At 34.7% G+C, this 19,684-nt stretch overlaps 1 protein-coding gene across 2 annotated transcripts in view; it reads left to right on the forward strand.

Moving 5' to 3' along the window:
* The window catches only part of LOC145690746 (uncharacterized), a 39,187-nt gene extending 28,059 nt beyond the window's left edge, over window positions 1–11,128 (forward strand). For both annotated transcript variants that reach the window (XM_081765946.1, XM_081765947.1), the window contains exons 3-4: window positions 4,425–4,929; window positions 9,991–11,128. In XM_081765946.1, coding sequence (XP_081622072.1) covers window positions 4,574–4,929; window positions 9,991–10,831 — 1,197 coding nt within the window. In that variant the 5' untranslated portion in view covers window positions 4,425–4,573 and the 3' untranslated portion in view covers window positions 10,832–11,128. The remainder of the gene's footprint in view (window positions 1–4,424; window positions 4,930–9,990) is intronic.
* Window positions 11,129–19,684: the final 8,556 nt, after the last annotated feature.

Raw genomic sequence — 19,684 nt, forward strand, 5'->3', positions numbered from 1 at the left:
TGTATAGCGTGAAATAAAATGAAATCGCCGTTCCAATGATGTAGTTGTGAATTCCATCTACAGCATGAATATTTTACTTTTGGCTTTCCTATCAATGGTAGCGATATTCAACTTAATGGTTTTTTTCTTTTAAATGACAGTAATAATTAAAATAATATAAGAATCCACTTCATAACAATGCTATATATTAGTTGGTAGGCGCTAAACACTATTTGTTCAATTCATATAGTTTCAAACCCACCTAAATCAAAACAAATTTACTCCTGTATAGTAGCAACTCTGCATTTTTAGACATTCTAACTATGCTGTGCTCAACTATAGGAAATCCTATAGAGTAGTTATGTCCGTCTATCTTGCCTCTTGACAGGTATAAGAGATAAGCACAAGCTGTTTCTTAGTGTTCAAAAATAGGCACCATCTTCTCCCTTAACATGCTATTTAAAACAAGTACTGGAGATCAACCATTCTCGGTTTCAACGTTTATCACCATAAACCAAACCGATAACCGCGAAAATTCTTTCTCCAAGTGGATGTAGCGTCCACAAGAATGTATTTAATATTTGTTTCTGTGCCATTACTCAAATAAAAACTGGTAAAAATCTACTATTTTTTATTTCTACACTGATCTCTACGAGGAAGCGATAATAGGTAGCACGAAGCGGTTTTTGTATATGAATTATTTTTCCACCCGTATCTTCCTAGAAACCTCGCAAGCTATTGAAATCTGTACAATTTCCTGTTTCAGTTCCGATTTCCTAGAAAAAAGAAAATAAATAATGATTTTTTTTTCATACCGATTCATTGATACAGATTCAATGTCTGAACAGGTTCCTTCAATCATATTGCTTTACTACAGCTGGAAGTTGTATCACTATCACTTTCATTTTTAATGTTAAATTTTATAATTTGCAAGTCCACTGTAGTTTCATGGAATGACTCGTAATGCAACTAACTTGTTCATTCAATAGGAAACAGTTAAACTATATTATTAGGTTACAGTAACTAGCACTGTTAGGACTATGAAGTATTTAGTTTTGCAAATGATACCTAAAAGATTGAAAAATTATTCATTAAGAATGCTATTTTTATAATCATTGTACATTGTTGATCTTACACAAGAAGGCGTAACCTTAAAAGAACTGTTGCTACTTATAGAAGCAAATTCAACATTAAGTATTATTTCTGAATTTCCTCGCTGCTTCACTTTCAGTAGATATGGTCCATCTTCGCGCTTCTGATTATCCTTCTAGAAATCTTTAGAAGTGTATTATTATTATTGGGCTTACGTCAGACGCAGCTGTAATACGCATGGTGAGCAGAATGCGGTAAATTATTATTGTTATACGATAAGAGACAAAAAGTCAATTAACAGCGCTGTACCATTCGAAGCAACAATGATCGGTTCGATCATTCGCGTCTTAACACAACATAATAAAACATCGATGCAAACGCTTTGATACGTAGTATCTTATTTTGAATGAAGGATACATAGGTTTAAAATTTAATAATATGCAAATTGATGTGTAGTACACGTGAATTTTACAGACTTCTGCTGTCGTAGAGGATAAATACTTAATATAGCCATTGCAGGCCTCATGACTACACTTGGCGACATTAAGAGTATACGCTTGTAAAATTCCCTTCCAAATGTCAGTTTTTCATTTCTATATTTTGAGTTCCCAGAATTGAATTAGAAATAGTATTTTTTTTCTAAACGTTGTTATTCTTTCTTACTACGGTGCGGATATACTAGAGAGAGTGGCTTGGGCAATGGCCCCATTTGCTCCATCACGAAATGACCTTCCTTATTCAAATTACCATTTTTCAGGACCTGTAAAACAATCCAAAGATCCAATCAATTCAGTATTTAGCACAATACTTTTTCAAGGAAAATGCATGAAGCATCACAAAGGACTGCGTTTTATTACGACCTCAAAATCAAAAGGATCCCTCGTTAGTATGTTAGTTCTTTCGGCGCGGCCCCCATCAAGTGTATCAGGCTTTCACTGGCGTGTTTGAGCAATCTACTAAGGTTTTGCCATTGCGAGAAAGTCAGAAAATATTTCCACCGTCACCTAGTGTAGGGTGTGGGTAGTTTCTAGTTATATTACATGTTAAAAATAAGTGAACACTAGTTACAATTCAAAAACGTTTCTATCGAAAGTATTATGTTTGTAATTACGCCGTTAAAGAGTTGCTGTATGTATTGAAGATTCTTATGAACCATAGGGAGCTACGATACAAAGTTAAACTGAAGGAAGAAAATGACAATACTACGAAACTGAAATAAAAAGAAAAAATAAAATACTCATGAGCCAAATCTTTGACATTTTTTGACTACATGAAAATAGACAAGAAGAAACTATGTATTATTTTTTAACAGTCGAGAAGCATTTACTATGTTCTCTCTCTTTTTTAGAAAACAAGAAAAATAAAAACATTCTTAACTGGCACATGGTAAGCAACACAGAAAACAATATGAGTCAATCAGACATAAATCTAAGGAAGTATTGTCGTAATTGGTAATTATTTAGATAGATAACGAATTTGCTCTCAAATTATTCAGCAATAACCAATAGCTAAAAGATCCATTTTATTTTGGTTCGTAATATTTCCTATAAATTTTTCATTGTTGTACTTTAAACGCGTATTACTTTTTTTTTTTTTTTGACAACTTTGCTGTAGAGGATTTCCCACATTACAAAAATTCTAAACCAGTAACTGTAATTGGCAGACACGTATGCAATATTAACATTAGGCTACTCCACGAAATCGACAAAGCGATATCCGTATATAAGCCATAGGACGTATTTTTATTTCATTATATCTATCTCTAATAGAACACATAATCCTCAAAATATTCATAGACCTTCAGTCTTCAATATTCTAAGCTCGTAGTTAACCCTCAGCACCTAATTCTTTAAATTATCGTGAACATCTAATTCCTTCAACTCTTCTAAAATATTAATTTTTTCTCGTAACGATCCAATAACTTTCATCTGGGATCTAGTGTGTTGGTAGAGGCTCTAAAGCCAACATCAAGGATCCTTCCGGTACATTCCAAACCTTGTAACCATGCCATGTTTTAACTTCAACTAGCTAACGTTTGAGAAATCGTCAAAAAAGAAAGAAAATAAACGCTAATAGGTTTACGACTCCCTAAAGTGTGGATTCATAATAACATCAGAAACTGTAATCTAAAAGTAACGGAAGAGAATTACCCAACATAATTAAAACCAGGTTAAAAAGCATTGAATCCAGGCTAAGAAATAAGCCGAAACATCTATAGAAGTACGCTTCAGTTGTATCTCTTACTATTGAAATTTTTGTAAATCCTTCTTATTGTTTCGACTTTTTTCTGTGTGTTTTAGAATCCATGTTTATTTAAATACAACAATATTTTTCTGCATATCAAAAGGCACTATTTTGTTCTGAAGCTAACATTGCTTTAAGTAACGCAATAGAAGATAAATATTTCAAAATTCAAATAACAAGGGGTGTTGTAAAGCTTTTAAAGAACATTTAAAAATCGCCGCCCAAATAAGTTTTCGTCAAGTGTACATTTTTGCCTAAAGTTATATATATCAACTAGAGGTAAACATATAAAAAAATTCTAAAATGGTAATCAAAGATATAGCCTGTACAATTAAAGATACAGAATAAAAAGGAAATTACGTAGCTTAAAATTTAAGGAAGGTTACTTAAATATAATATAAGGGATCTTAAGTATTTGAACTTCTCACTGATTGGAAAATCGGTCGGAAAAGAAAGAGCAAAAGAGAATGGATGATGATAATAGATTAAATTCAGTTTGTAACCCTGAAAGCTTTCATAGTATTTTCTAATTCGCTAATACGGTAACGCTGACTTTTTTCTTACAATTAGTATCTCTTTGGAACATCTAAGACAGTTTGCAGTAAACACTTTTGCCTACATTTTCTTTTCGTTACATCTGTGCCAAAAACAAAAAAAAAAATGTTTTCATTACTAGGATGGGAGGCAACCTGTTTTCATTGTTGATTTTTGTAAAGAAATATGTGGAAAATCTTGGGATAAATATTTTGATCTTCTTATTGTGAAAATTCAAAATAACCTTATAATCCTTCCCATTACCAACTTTATTTTAGAAAATGGGATAAGGTATTGCTTGGTTAAAGGTAAAATTAAGTCCAATACATTAAAAGTATTCAGAAAGATAATGTTCCTATAAAAGCTAAAATTAATTAATTTCGTTGAATTACCGTGATATTTGCCATTAAGAATTAGTTCAATTAGTATGAAATTTGCAGGAAATTGCATATTATCACAGTCAATTAACTGAGATGAAAATCCTATTTACGCATTTAGAGTGCTGACAAAAAAATTAATTATTCAACTGTTTCAATTTATTACAATAATAATAAGTTTTATCATTTTTCTTCCAGGTCTTTCTTTTGAGAGAAATATCTTTTTATTAAAGCGAAACAGGAATTAAATTTTACGTAACTCCTCGATACAAACTTCAAGCTATTGAAATAAATTCAAGATGATGTACTGAACATTTTGTGATTATATACCACAATTTACTGTAATAATGGAAGATAATTATGAAAGGAAATATGAAGCAGATTCTGTGGGTTCCCAGATTTTCTCTAAAACCGAACCTGAGTCTTCTCCTGAGGAAGGTCCAATAGACGTGAAAAACATTGACTTGTCGTCAGTATTCACAGATGGGAATCCGACTGTATATGATAGTGTAAGTTGTGCCTCGACTTCCAGTGTAGCTGATTTAGTGAAGTCAGAGTGTCAAATTGATGAAGATAATTTGCATATAATTGAAGTTGATGGCAAATATAAGCTAGAAGGATGCAATGTTTCTCCATATCTTCCTTTTTCGAATAACGCAATAGAAGATATGGATGACGATACAAATCATCATGAGATTGAAAGGTAAAATTTTATTTTTATATTCAATATATCCATATTTTGTTATAAAATGTGTGTTCATAATTTTTTTCGTCCTTTTTTCTAAACTTCTTATGTTAGTCCAAACACAAATTTAAACCTTAGCACTCAAGCATACGCATTGACGGATGTTTCCCGTTCTGAAAAAAATACGTGACGCTTTGAGACTAGCTTTACGCTGGAGCTGGGCCGCCCTCTAGCTTCCTCTTTTGATTGTTTAGTCACATATAAAGTGCTGTCTATTTTCTATAAGCAGTTGTGGAAATATATTTATGGGGAAAAGATGTCACCGCGTGTGGATTTGTTCGTGTATTTTATGATTATACTACACTTTTTGTACATATAATTGTGATCAAAATGGAGTATGAGAAAGAACCAAGAAGTGTTATAGAATTGTTTTGGAAAACATAGGAAAATTGTTTACGAGGTTTTGAGTATAGGAATCGTCGAAAGTACGGACAATCCCGTCACTTCGTGTGGTTTCGTTTGAAAAAGTAACGCAATTGTTACAATTTCAACTACTTCAAGTAATAAAATTTTCGGCGCGGCTTAAATAGAAATTAAGGAACTTTTTATGTTCTCAAGATATAAATATATCAATATATCTGTAGCAAAAAGAACTAAATAAAAAACTTTTAATGTAGAAAGTTATGATGACCAGTTATTTTTTGATTGAGGGAATCCCCGTACTATGGGTGGATTTGATTCAAACAGGGCACGTGTGTCTGAGTGTGTAATAACAATATTTTTAAATTTACTTTTCTTAAAGTTGTAATTCGATGAGACTTAACATTTTAACTTCAAATTTTAAAAATGGCTTGTACATAATGCTCGGAAATCTTTTTCACTCGAGTATAAATTTATCGTTTCTAATGTTATGTTTCCCTGTTTACATTTCTTAGCCTTCATTTTTAAACTTCCGACCGTCTTTTTTTTCTCAAAGACTGAGTAAAATTCGTCCTATCTTTTCGAACCAATATTCGATTACAACGTATAATAGCAGAAAACTGGTCTCTTAATATCTCCATATTAGTTTTGGCTTTTATCAGCGGATTTGCACAACTTTACTGTGTTTAACATGGATTGTTAATTGAACTCAACTTTTTGTACCTATGTGAAGTATTCTCCGATACGAATTGTTGAATTAACATCTGTGAAATTCATCTCTCAACTTGATTTTAGGCTCTGGATTGCATAGTGTGGTAAGAGGTTAAGTACGTGTATTTTCCCACAATGATCTTTTTAAGCAAATCAGTGCGTCCGTAAATACTGACGCAGAAAACAATAGTTCATGCTTGGTACCAAGAACTTATCCCATTTACCAATTGAAAATTCTCAAGATATGTGTTTTGCTGCCACTGCTTTAATTCCAGGCTGGTTTGAAGATTTTTGTTAAACTAGATCTATTTAACAGGGAAAGCATAGCTTTCAAACATTTCAAGAAGAAGCTCACAGATTTAGGTAAAGCAAAAATTAAAGTAAGAATATTTGTTGGTTCATAGAACAAGGCACTCAGGCAGAGAGGGCCTCTAAAACTAAATACTCTGTAAATGAGAAACTATCTTTGCTGAAATTTAAATCGGTATATTCAGGTTTCCTTGAATGTGCAGAACCTAAAAATTATAAAGCTATTGTTAATAACATGATACAAAGTTCTCAACTCATGCGCTGCATCGTTACTTAAATTACACTTTCCGCATTCATATCTGGGCTTCTTTTCTCAAAGATTTAGTGCATAAATCACATATACGGAGCACGGTATGATCAGGACACTGCCACATTTGAGAAGCGCTACAGTATAAATCAGCAGAATGTATGCATGCTGAGTGTTGCCGGTCAGTCGTTAGAGAGATTTCAGAGGGTATATACAAGCGTAAATAACCAAATAAAGTATTTTAATCTCGGCTTGTATAATACTGAATGTTAATACTCGTATTATATACATTGGTAACCTATATTAGATAGGAAGTACATGCTAACATAATGTATTGTGTTTTGTCCAACAAAAATGAAACGCGATGAAACATTTTGGTTTTCACCAATGAATTTAGCACTACTCATTTAGTTAAAATCACATAGGTTCATTAAAAGTCAGAAAAAAGTTCGAATTTGTTGTACTCTGCTATTTACTTCATACCTTAAAGAGCTGCGAAATTTTCAAGATTGATCGATTCGGCAAGATTAGCATCCAATCAAGAGGTTTCGTTTCTATTGAAATGAATCTTCTCTTTCCTTACACCATAAAACTATTTCGTTGTTTACTAATAGGAAACAAAGGCTACAGTATTCTCAGTAAACTGAATAGAATGTTGCGAATTCAGATTTTCACCACTTATTCATAGATTTGATTTATTTCTTTATCTTTGTAGAATCTATTGAAAACAAAAGCCTTTATTTTAGGTAATATGTACGGTTTAATTACCACCGTACATATTTCTATTAATAAACACATAGTTCTCACATCTTGTACATATTTTTGAATTTCTATACGAATATTTGTCCATAAAGGATAAGAAATTAGATTCCTTTCAGCATCTGTGATCATGTTACCCCGTCATGTATGAGGGATGATATTCCTCGGTGATTACTGCCCACTGAGCTGAGAACGAAGAAAGGAAGCGACCTGAAATCATTATGAGAGATAACATTTCGGTATTTGCCTCATGTGGGTAAGGAGAACCTCAATTCCGGTCGTTGGCGTCAATAGCTTTTACACCTATCTTGACCAATTGTCCAACAAAAATCGAACACTGACCTCTCACGAAAGGCGAGCATGTTATTGCCTACACTACGCGGGCCACGTTTGTCCATAAATCGCGGACTTTACCAAAAAATATTTACAGAACATAAATGTTTTCGTTTATCATTAATTACTGATATATTCTTATTAAATTGCAAAATATACAAAAACAGCGAAAATAAAATAATAAAATCCATTAAATGTGTAATTACCACCTCTTGGACACTAATGCATAATTATGAATAATGTATTTTCTAAAAAAAATTTGGGGAAATTCTTTCCTATCTTTGAACATGGGCAGTTTCTTCCTCTCCTCTAATGTAAAGGAAAAATTAATCTACTATTTACCACGGTGACTCATTGGGAGAGCGGTTGTCTCTAGTGCGTGGAGTCCCAGATTTGATCCTTTACCAAGTAAGTCTGTGGTGGACAACACCGTGCTTGTAGGCTTCCTCGCTGTACTCCCGTTTGCTCCCAGTCCAACAATTATTACATCATCATTCATTTCCTTAATCATCCATCCCCCTTAGCCTAAAAGGCATAAAGTGGGACATTAAAATTAAAGATTTCATTTTGTAATATCTTATTAATTTCTTTTTTTTAAAAAAAGAAAATATTTCATTTTTTACGTACGGAAAAAGTACCGGAAAGTAGGAATTCACAATATTTTAATCCTAGTCAGTTAATTAGAAACATACATACTGTTCACCCGAAAAGTTGGATAAATAAATTCCAGAATTGTCTCCATATACATTTACTTCAGACATTCGTGATGTCAATCTCGTAAAATTTGAATCTTTTTGTGCAGGGACAAAACATTACCATAGATCTTCATGCGTGCGAAACGTATGTACTCCAAGATATTTCAAGGGAGCAAAAAGAAGTAATAGGTGGGAGGAAGATTCTACTGTACGCCAGATCTTAAAGAACATGCCAGCCAGAATCCTTGTGGAAATAGCATATGGTGCAAGCTATATCCTGAGTTACATTGTCATGATTCAGAACGATGTTTGTGGATAGAAATACTGGCCTATTTCCGAATCGCTGTTTTTAAACATATATGTTTAACGGTACGTAGTGACATTTATAGTGGTCCCACACGGCATGAATTTCACAAGTTGATGATACCCATCCAGCTCCAAAACACAATTGTTACATCTCAGTAGTGTCACCTTGAATTTCTTCATGCCCACTTCGTTTCAGGCAAGTAACGGTGGACTCATCACTTGTCACGACGACACAAAAATGCATTTTCTTCGTATATCCTAAATTATCCTACGTTCAAAGTTATTTGCCGTTAGACACATGTTATCACATTCCTTGTCGATCAAATTAAAGCTCAATCAAAACGACTCAATGTAGAGATAAAGCTAATACATACTGAGGAAAGCTATGTTACAGAATCCCAATAAAGGCGTACATAACGAAGTTCCTCAAAATTGCACTTAAATCCACTGGTTTCTTTGTTGTTTCAATATCTGTAAGAATTATATGAGGAGCATTATCCTCGGAATGTTGTTCTTTGTATTGTATCTTGGCCAGTGTGTAAATATTACCAAGATGTTAATTTCCAAACTAATCTAGCAAATTTGAACATACGGGCCCTTCAAGAAATAAATGTGTCAAGCATATTGCGAGAGAACATCCCTTGCGGAACCTTTGTATTTTTCCCTGAATATACATCGTAGTCAGCTATCTGTAGTTATGGCTTGTCTCATTGTCGTCCCATCTCCATATAAGTCATTATTCAACTTCTAGAACAAATGATTGCCCATCGCGCTTGACAACAATGTCCTTGTGAATGTGACTTAAAATCTTTTATATTCATAATGAAGCTTTCGTCCAGCAGCAGTTTTCGAAAATAATTGAATACATAATATTTAGAAAGGCTAATTGGGCTTTGTGGATCCCTTCTCTAATTACGAACTTTAACACCTTTCATTTCCACATGCAAAACGATGGAAACTGTTTTGTATTGCGACCATAATAATACTGCGTTATTTTCAACATGTATGTATTTGGATATAATCCATCTCTGAGTATTCAAGATCTAAACAGTTTACTGTTTCATATGTTCTAAATATTTTTGTAAGTCATCATACATTTTACTTGCATTTGTATATTTTATTTCTGTCAGAATGTATATTCTCCTTCCGATCAAATAGCTCCGGAACTCCATTATCATGAACTGCTTGACAAAACTTTTCTTACACAAAACTATTTCACCACGACCAAGGTGTTCTCTCTCACAATATATTTATTTGTGGATCAATAATCTTTGTATTAATTGTTCTCAAAACTTTCAGGTCAACTATTCCAACCAGGTGTTCAAATACCACAACTTACTTAAACATTGTTGCTTCACAAAGTCTTTTTATAGATCACAATTTAGAAAACCGTGATTTCTTACTGCAGAGTGACAAAGCATTCACTTACGAGCATGCATCAATTCCTGTAAGTGATAAATCATATGCATGTGCTAACTGTGGTAAGTCCTTTAGTAAAAAGTCCTATTTAAAGAAACATACCTTAACACATACAGTTGAAAAACTACATGCATGCGAGTACTGTGGAAAGATCTTTGTTCAAAAGTCTTCTCTCACTAAACACAGACAAAAGCATACAGGTGAGAAATTGCATTCTTGTCATGATTGCGGTAAGACGTTCGTTGAAAAAGCTGATATGAGGAAGCATTCTTTAACGCATACAGGAGAAAGACCTTATTCATGCAACTATTGCGGACGAACATTTGCCGATAAATCTAACTTGAAGAAACATACATTAACGCATACAGGTGAACGACCACATTCTTGTGATGATTGTGGAAAGTCATTTGCTCAAAAATCTGCTTTGAGGATACATACATTAACACATACAGGAGAAAAGTCGTATACGTGCAAGGACTGTGGCAGGTCATTCAGTGAAAAGTCGCACTTGGGAAAACATATTTTGACGCATACAGGTGAGAAGCCACATACATGTGTGTATTGTGGCAAAACTTTCGCTCTTAAAAGTAATTTGAATAAGCATACCTATATGCATACAGGAGACAAACCACACCTGTGTCATCATTGTGGAAAAACGTTCTTCCAAAAATGCAATTTACAAAAACATACATTAATTCATACAAGCGTTAGAACGCATTGATTGCAGTATGTAACCAAATATAGAAGTAAATTTTATACTGATTAAATAATATGAATTGTGTAAACTTATTTATGGCAGTACGTTTTTCATAATTAGGTTTCACATTGGAAACAAATTCTATAAACCGTGTGATAAGTCTGTGAGAGTGTAAGGTGGTTTAGGGAAACAACTTCACAAATTGGAAGGTTTATTTGTCATTACACGGGCACTTCACCCAGTTCTGTGTATACAGGGGACTTGTCTTCTCAAATTTGATTTCTTTAAAATATATAATAAAAAGGGAGTTTCTGCCTTGTAGACTCTTGTGTGTAATTTGATTTTTATAAAACAAAACATAAGTCATTTTGCCTACTACTTAATTTAAAAGGAGTGTCAAATATAATCCATTATTGTATAGCATGCAATTAATATTTTTAAGATCAATCTCTTTTTGGTCCCTTAAAAAAATTGTTACACATTTCAGTTTCTTTATATAAACACACAACAAGATTATGTTTCTGTTGGCAAAAGTGTCTAGAGAAAAGAAAGGAATAAAAAAGAATTGACTAGTTCAAAACAATATCTTCTCACTCGTGTGGATGAGTACCTTTCTCTTTTCGAAATGTTCCAAACTATGCATTGCTATTATGAAGAATAACTTCTTTTCACTACTATAGAAGTGTTTTTCGTAATTATTTTCCTTGATCTGCTATTCGTTCCATTTAGTTCTAATTTTGATTATCACAATTCGCTATATTACGTGGGTCGTTCAAGATAGAAGTTTCCCCAAGGTGAAAAAAAAAATATTTTTTAAGATACATTTGTAAAAATTACATACATGTGTAGGTGGGTTTTTCCTCATCTTTCAACATAATTTCCATCGAGATTCAGGCATTTGTCTCAGCGTTGCACCAATTTGTCCAAACTCTTTGCAAAAACATCAGGGCTATGGCTATTTAGCATTCTCGTCACATTTCCTTAACTTTCTTATCACCAGTTGATAGAAGACTAGGTCGCTTATGTCGAACCTGAACCCTTCTTTAGGGAAATGCAATACGACATAAGCGACCTGGTCTCTTCTTCTTGACGATAACACCTACCCTCACTCAGCACGCAAAGGAGACACGATATTGAAGAATTAGGGTTTCAACCCCTGGTCGTCTTACCATACAGTCTCAGTTTTGCGCCGAGTTACTTCCATATTTTTCCGATGTGAAAGTCTGCATTCCATGGTACGTTTCGAGACAGATGAAGTAAAGCGGAATGTCGAGGACAGTGCTAAATAGCCAGTGCTTTTTTTTCGCAAATGGTTTGGACAAATTGGTACAACGGTTAGATAAATACCTGAATCTCAATGGAAATTATGTTGAGAGATAAAGATGGACCCACCTACACATGTGTGTAAATTTTACAATTGTATCTTAAAAAATAAATGTTTAGAGCTTAGGGAAACATACCTTGAACTACCCACGTACCTTATTGTTTTATTTATTCATGTGTATTTCAGATACAGATCTATGTCAATTTTACACTGAAAGAAGGTAAAAAAATATAAAAAACAACAAAATATATACATATGTATGTGTATAAATTTGGATGACGCATGTGGCAAAACAACACTTTTCATACAATCTGCAATATAATCCTTTAACAGAGACAGGAACTTCTTACGAAAATTAAATCCGTTGGGTAACTTGTGAAGAAGCAGATGGATTTCAGTTTTATGGAGAGATTAAACATATACAGTAGGTGTGTCTCAGTGTGGCTATATTTGAATAAAAAATATATATTTAACTCAGAAAACATAGTTTTAAATGATAGTATTTTTGTGTCTTCAGGAGTGCTCTCAATTTCTGTATTTTTATTTGTACTTCATAACAAATTTCTATATTTTAGTTTGACTAAAAAGAAAATTGTGCCGGCTTGAAAGGAAAAAATGAGACCGGTTAAGTGAAAAGTCTAGCATATACTACAACAAAACTAGAATCACCTGGGAAAGAGATGCTTATTAAACACTTTGAATTCCAATTCTGTAGAAGATGACGTTTGTATTTGTGTAAATTCTCAAAATATATGGGATAATGTTTCAAGACCTTCAGCTTGAGTTGGAAAAGCCGAAGATCGTATATAAAGAGTAGTATTCCTTTCAAAAGAAGAAAGGCAAGATCAACAAAAAATAAAATTCTCTATAAGAAAAAGGAAAAGAAATAATTCCATAGTATCTGCAGAGTATGTATGTAATTCTGGCACGCATATTTAACTCCCCTTTTTTCCTTCGATATGCATTTCAACAGAATTAACATTTAAAAAATGTGGATTGAGGACACTGTAAACTATGTTTCCAGTCAACTTAATTTTTAACCTTGCAAAACGTAGTTTGAAGCTGAATATGAAAACATGTCTTCTGTTTCTGGTCATGATTTCCAGGTAATTCAATGCTAAAGCGCTGAAGAAACGCAAGTTATGAGAGCCACTATTTATACACAATGAAAAAACAGTAATTTGTCATTGAAAATTGATTGTTTTTCGAAATATTCTCCTTTATGATCAATACACTTTTGCGTTCGTGTCAAAGCATTTTTACAAATTTGTTTTAGACATCTCTGTCCTATGGTTTTTAAAAGCATCAACGACTAATTGTGCCGACAAAAAACGTGGTCCACACAATTTATTCTTAACATTCAGGAACAAGAAAAAGTCATTGGGTGCCAAATCAGAACTGTACATCGGATGACCGTCAATTCGATTTTTGAGTGCTCAAATAGTCGGTTGTTAGATAAGATGTGTGAGAGCTCGCACTGTCTTAATGAAGAATGATTCGAGGTGCTTGTTTGTTTTTCGAATTTGACAGAACACCTCCAGCAAACATTGTTGTGTACCATTCAGAGTTGACCGTTCTACTTTTCTCTAAAGGCACAGTTGCCACATGACCAGTTTTCCTGAAAAAACAGGCGACTATTTGTTTTGATGTGCTTCGAGTGCGAACAGTTTATTTTGGATTTGGTTCATCTTGAAACGCCTATACAATCTACTGATGTTTACTTTCCGTCTCGCATACATATATCCATGATTCGTCACGTGTTACAATCTTATATGTCTTTTGAAACACCGACATTGCATTTATTGAGAAATAGTGTGCACCAATCGACGCAATCTTCTTTTTGAGTTTGTCAAATTATGTGGAATCCAGCGAGAACAAACCTTTCTCACAGGTAAATGATCATGTAATATTTTATTTATGCTGGTGGAACTAATTCCTAGGGTTCCCTCAATCTCACAGTATGTCACATGACGATCTTGCAGTATAAGGTTTTGCTCAGCATCAATGTTTTCTTGAATAACAATTAAATTTGGACGACCTTCGCGAATCTCGTCAGTGAGCGAATGGCGGCCACGTGTAAAATCGTTATACCGGCGTTTCACAGTGACATAGGGTGGGGCTTCATTGCCAAATGTGGAAATAAATTGATCGATGCACTCTTGTCTTGATAATCCACGTCGAAAATCGTAAGTCATCGCCCGAAAATGTTCACGTGTTAATTCAGTTTTTCTTTTGTCACGCAATCTTCAAGGCAACATAAAGAACACAAATAAAGCTATTGACAAAACATTTGAAGTACGTTATGGACAACAATGGCAAACGTTTCTATGCAAACAAAAAAGGCGCCTAACTACAATCAGTGTTGCCAAGGCTCAAAATAGTGGCCCTCATGTTACTTGAATGCTTGTTACGTCCACACGACTGGACTTAAAGTTTTCAAATTAAATTTATATGAATGACATACAGAAGCTTTAGATTGAATTACATATTGCCATATATGCACTTCATACGCTGCCACAGTAAACAATCAATTTCTATAAACGTTAAAATAAAAATATCTTTATTTTTCTCGCCGTGAACGCATCAGTATTGCAGATATTGCAAAAAATGGACATTATACTTTTTGTACAGTACTTTAGTTTTCCACCCGCTGCTTGGGATTCCTGGTTCGATCCTAGCTCGCGTCGTGGGGATTTTGTGGTGGACAAACACTGTGATCGTTGGCTTTCTCAGGGTTCTCCCGTTTCCTTCCACTTTCATTCACTTCTAATCATCACCGTCTTCTTTAGCCTAACTGGCATAACCGTGGGAAGTAAAGGTTTCATTTCTTTAGTTTTCCACTGATATCTATTCCGTGCATGTGTGACCATTAGTTCCGGAGTAAACTGTTGAATGGAACACCAAACTACAAAGATGGTGTTCTAGTCCAATAGAACTTCGCTGGTACGCAGGCTGTTATGCTCTGCTACACAAATCGTTAAAGTGGTTGTATCTGGGTTTCGGACAGTCGGTTAAAAGGTCACTATTGAGAAATCTTTATATTTTTAGAAGCACAGAACAACAAATACAGTATTTTATTATTAATTTAACTGGAAATCCATTTCTAAGATTGGCAAGTCTGAAATCTTTCGAAACATACGCGCAATGATTTTGAAATCAAGTATAAATTGCACCAAACACTAAAAGTCAAAACTAAGAACATTAACTTGCATGAAAATTTCATGACGTAAATAAACAGTTATATCAATAAGAATTGGTCTTGCTGTGGATCTGTATTAGAGCGCTACATTTTAGAACACCAATCCCTGGTTCGATCCGAGCTTTCGCCAAATGGGCTATGCGGTAAACAAATAGAGAGACTTGGATTTTGCCGGGGTTGTCCCTTTCACTTTCATCAGTCCACCATTATCATCTACCTCATCAGTACCCTCTTGCTTCGTCTTGGTAGCGATACTAAGCCTTTTTCGCCCAAATTAGTCCTCAGCTAATCAACGTCGAATTCAGTCACATGACCAGGGTTATTGGCATTGATCGCATGACACGAAATCACATGATCATGTGCGCTGGTCACTGATTCCGGTTACGTAATTTGACGTCATAGGGCCATATGATCTATAAATCATTGACTCTGGTCACGTGATGTGATGTCACAAGGTCGTTTTTTTTTAATTTTGGAAAGGTCTATGGTTCCTCAAAGTGCACCTCTGAAAATATAAGGGGTTCTATCTCATTCCTTTGGATATAAAAAATACCAAAAATTAAAAATTTCTGCTTTTGATGTGGGTGTTTATGGGCCTACCGACCAGAACCATTGTCTTCATAGGTGTTGAGGATCAGTTACATACCTCTGTGGTTCCCCTAAATGGGTGGGGATGGCGAATAATGTACCCTTCCTTTTAAATATGATGATTATGATTCCATCCTTATATTTAATCATGGTCCCATGGAGCGGCATCTCACTTTCCTTTGTGTGTATTTACAAGTAGTTATATGCCCCTACGATTCCTTCGAATGGGTCGGCTTAATTAATCAAGATCTCCCTAAGTTTTTAAGATGGGTGATTATGATCCTATGCGTGTGTATGGATGTATATGGCCCTATAGGAGTCGAGGACAAATTACGTATCCCTGTGGTTCCCTTTGATGTCCAGGAGATGGGTAGACCATGTATCCCTTTGTTTTAAGATGGATGCTAATGATTCTATGCTTTCGTATAGGTGATTGTGGTCGTATGGATGTGGATGTCACTCTCTTTCATAGGTATTAAGGATCAGTTACCCCTTAGTTTTTAGTTTGCTTTTTATAGTCCATGGTTATGTATGTTTGTTTTAGACCTATGGAGAGGTCTCACTTTTTCATAAATATTGAGGACCGCATTCGTACCCCTATGGTTCCTTTGATGAATGAGATAGGCCAGTTATGTACCCTTTTTGAAATTCGTTCTTATGGTTCTATGCGCATGAATGGGTGTTTATAGTTTTTTTGGAGGGGTACCTCGCTGTTTCGTAGGTTTCGAGAACCAGTCACGTACCCCTGTGGTTCCTTTTGACGGGCTGGGATACGCAAATCAAACATCCCTTGTGCGTAACATGTATACTTATGGTCCTATGAAGGAGAATCTCACCCTCTTTAATAGGAATTGACTATCAGTTACTTATCCTTGATAGTGGGGTGAGCCAACCAGATAATTCTTTAGTCCTAATTTTGATACTTATATACGTATTTATGCTCTTATGGAGGGTTACCACATTTTTTATACGTATTTATAACCAGTTGCATTCTACATACCCTTTTTCTTTTGAATAAGTGAGTGTGAGCCAAATTTATACCCCTCATGAACCAAGGAAGATACTGACGGTTACCTATGCTCAACGTGGGACATGTGGAATTGAACTTGTACTTAGCGATGGTACTGAGACCGAGACGGACTTTTATATACCGAGATGAGACCCAGATGGAATCTATATAACCGAGACAGATTTTATATAACCGACACGACCGTTAGGTCAGTCTCGACGAATATTAATAGCTATTAACATTGCCTTTACTCAAAATTTGTTTCGTTCCTCTGTTAGATAATATGAGAACGGTTGGCTGATGTACATTGGCGTATTTAGGGGTGGCTATCTGGCTCAAGCCCCTCCCGAAATAAATTTATGATCATTTTTTCGCATTGCAAGTAGAACACAAATGTTTCCAAACTGTGCAAGTTTCCCGTAAAAGATTCTACTGCTGCTGTAACCTTCTCTCTCTCCAGCTATATATATATAGCTATGAAAAAAATAAACTTGACAAAACAATCCAATGAACAACAGTATAATAGGCGAAAGTTCCCTAAGCTATAACTAATTTTCTCTCTTCGTTCCATGGGCGTCTCTGGCGGGGGAACGAGGGGGACGCGTCCCTCCCAATATTTTGAAGTACAAAATATTCCATATTTTATTCTAATTTAAATTATTTACTAACGACCGTATTTGGAATATAATATTCAGGCTGTGAAACGATTAGAACAGAGTTCGGAGTTCTCAGGGGGTCCGGGAAAGTAACAAATGGAATCAAAGATAATACATAGCTTGGGTTAGGTAGTACAATTTAAATAGTTTTTTTATGTCCCCCCAAAATTTACATGCTAGAGACGCCAGTGCTTCGTTCCGTGCAATTACTTGCACGAAGCGAAGATATTTACAATCTAACTACAAAAGAAGCGCCTTGAAAAACTCAAGATAGCGTCTTAAGATTCTTTACAGGAAAACAGTATGCAAATAATCTCGTTTTATTTAAATCAGTGATACAATCTACCTTCAATACTCTTCACGCCTTTACCAATATTTATTTACATAGCTGTATTTGCCAAAATTGCTTGTGTCAGTTTAATTTTATGGAAATGTAGCTGATTTTTTGCTTGCGTCGTGTCTAATTGTCAGGGCCGGATTTACATATTTCTAAGCTCTAAACCAAAGCGCAATTCTGTGCCCTTACCCTCTCAAAAATATTATTTATAATTCATGTTAACTTAATCTAATTTCTTGCTGGGGAGAAAGTTACTCATCTACCCTGTGCTTGAACACAGGCCGTTAGCCAGCCCAAAAATGTAGGGAAGCCCGACTGAAGTTAGGAGGCCCGACCCAACCATATTCTAGTTCATTTGCAGGCCTACCGTGAAAATTGTAGGGGGCCGGCCCTCCTTAGACCCCACTTGGATATGGGCCTGCTTGGAGATGTAGAAGCACTCGAAGCCATCTTATGTTTGCTTATATTTAGCGTTGGAGACTTTCCGATTTTCCACCAAGTGCAATGGGAAAAGTAGTATTGTAAAATTCTGCAGTCAACTTCTTAGTTCAACATCGTTGCTTTCAGAAATAGGTACTTCTCCTTGAAATGGGAAGAAAACGTGTACTTTTCGAATAAGCTAATATTGATAGCAGAAATAGCACGGAATTAAAATACGAGACATTTGCCTGTCGCGACTAAATTTACAGGACTAGCTCAGGAGAGTAATGCTCCCGGAAGTAGGAACGAAAAACAGTTCTGATTGGTTGGCGTTATCCATTTATTGCCATGTTGCAGTCAAATAGCAGAAATCAAAGGATTGTTGTCGGTCTTCGTGGCCGGGTGGGCTAGCGCTATATGCTAGTAACGAAAATCTCTTTTGGCGTGAGTTCAAACCCAGCCCAAGGAATTTTTTAAACATTTTTTTTTTACATTTTTATAACACTTTTTAAATTAAAATAATATGAATATAATACTCAAATACTTTTTTTGTGCAGATAAGTAGTAGTAGTAGTAGGAACGGGTTAGAAGCCCCGCAGGGCTCGTTTTGTTCCCCTTGTGTTCCATGATATAAATTTTGTGACCAACTTAAAACAACTGGCTAGGATAGCGCATAAAACAACTGGATAGGATAGCGCGAAAAAACGTACTTCCGGGAACATTACTCCGGACATTCATTTTTCACAGGACATTGGCAGGCTTAATATATATATATATATATATATATATATATATATATATATATATATATATATATATATATATAAAAATGCTTAAATTTTGTACCATCTTGTGTGGAATATTGAAGGGAAATTCTTCTAGATAAACTGCAATACCACTAGATAAACAAGCATTGTTGCCAACGCAACATAAAGTTGCAAATTGCACTTCCTAAGTCTATTTTAATATTAAATAAAACCACAATACCACATATATTATTCTGTCAGTCTAACAAAGGGCAATACAATATAGGTAACATCAGCATTTTCAAGATCGCTAATAACTCAAATGGTATGGACTGTGTAATGCGCATCAATTGTATCTTAATGTCAAAGAGTATGATCATGTACTGTATTTCGAATGAATGAGGGAATGAAGTTACAAGAAATGGAAAATTTAACTTTTTCTAAAGACTTTACTTCTGAAACGTCCTGACATATTACGTCTCATCATGTAGATGCATCCAAAAGACTTAAATGATCATAATGCCATTTACAACAATTGTTATTTCAAACCATCTCAGAGATACCAAACACATGAGTAGTGATTGTTATACTGCTTAAA

The sequence above is a fragment of the Thermobia domestica genome, chromosome 7 (assembly GCF_964235325.1).
Source record: "Thermobia domestica chromosome 7, izTheDome1.hap1.1, whole genome shotgun sequence".
NCBI classification, from domain to species: Eukaryota; Metazoa; Arthropoda; class Insecta; order Zygentoma; family Lepismatidae; genus Thermobia; species Thermobia domestica.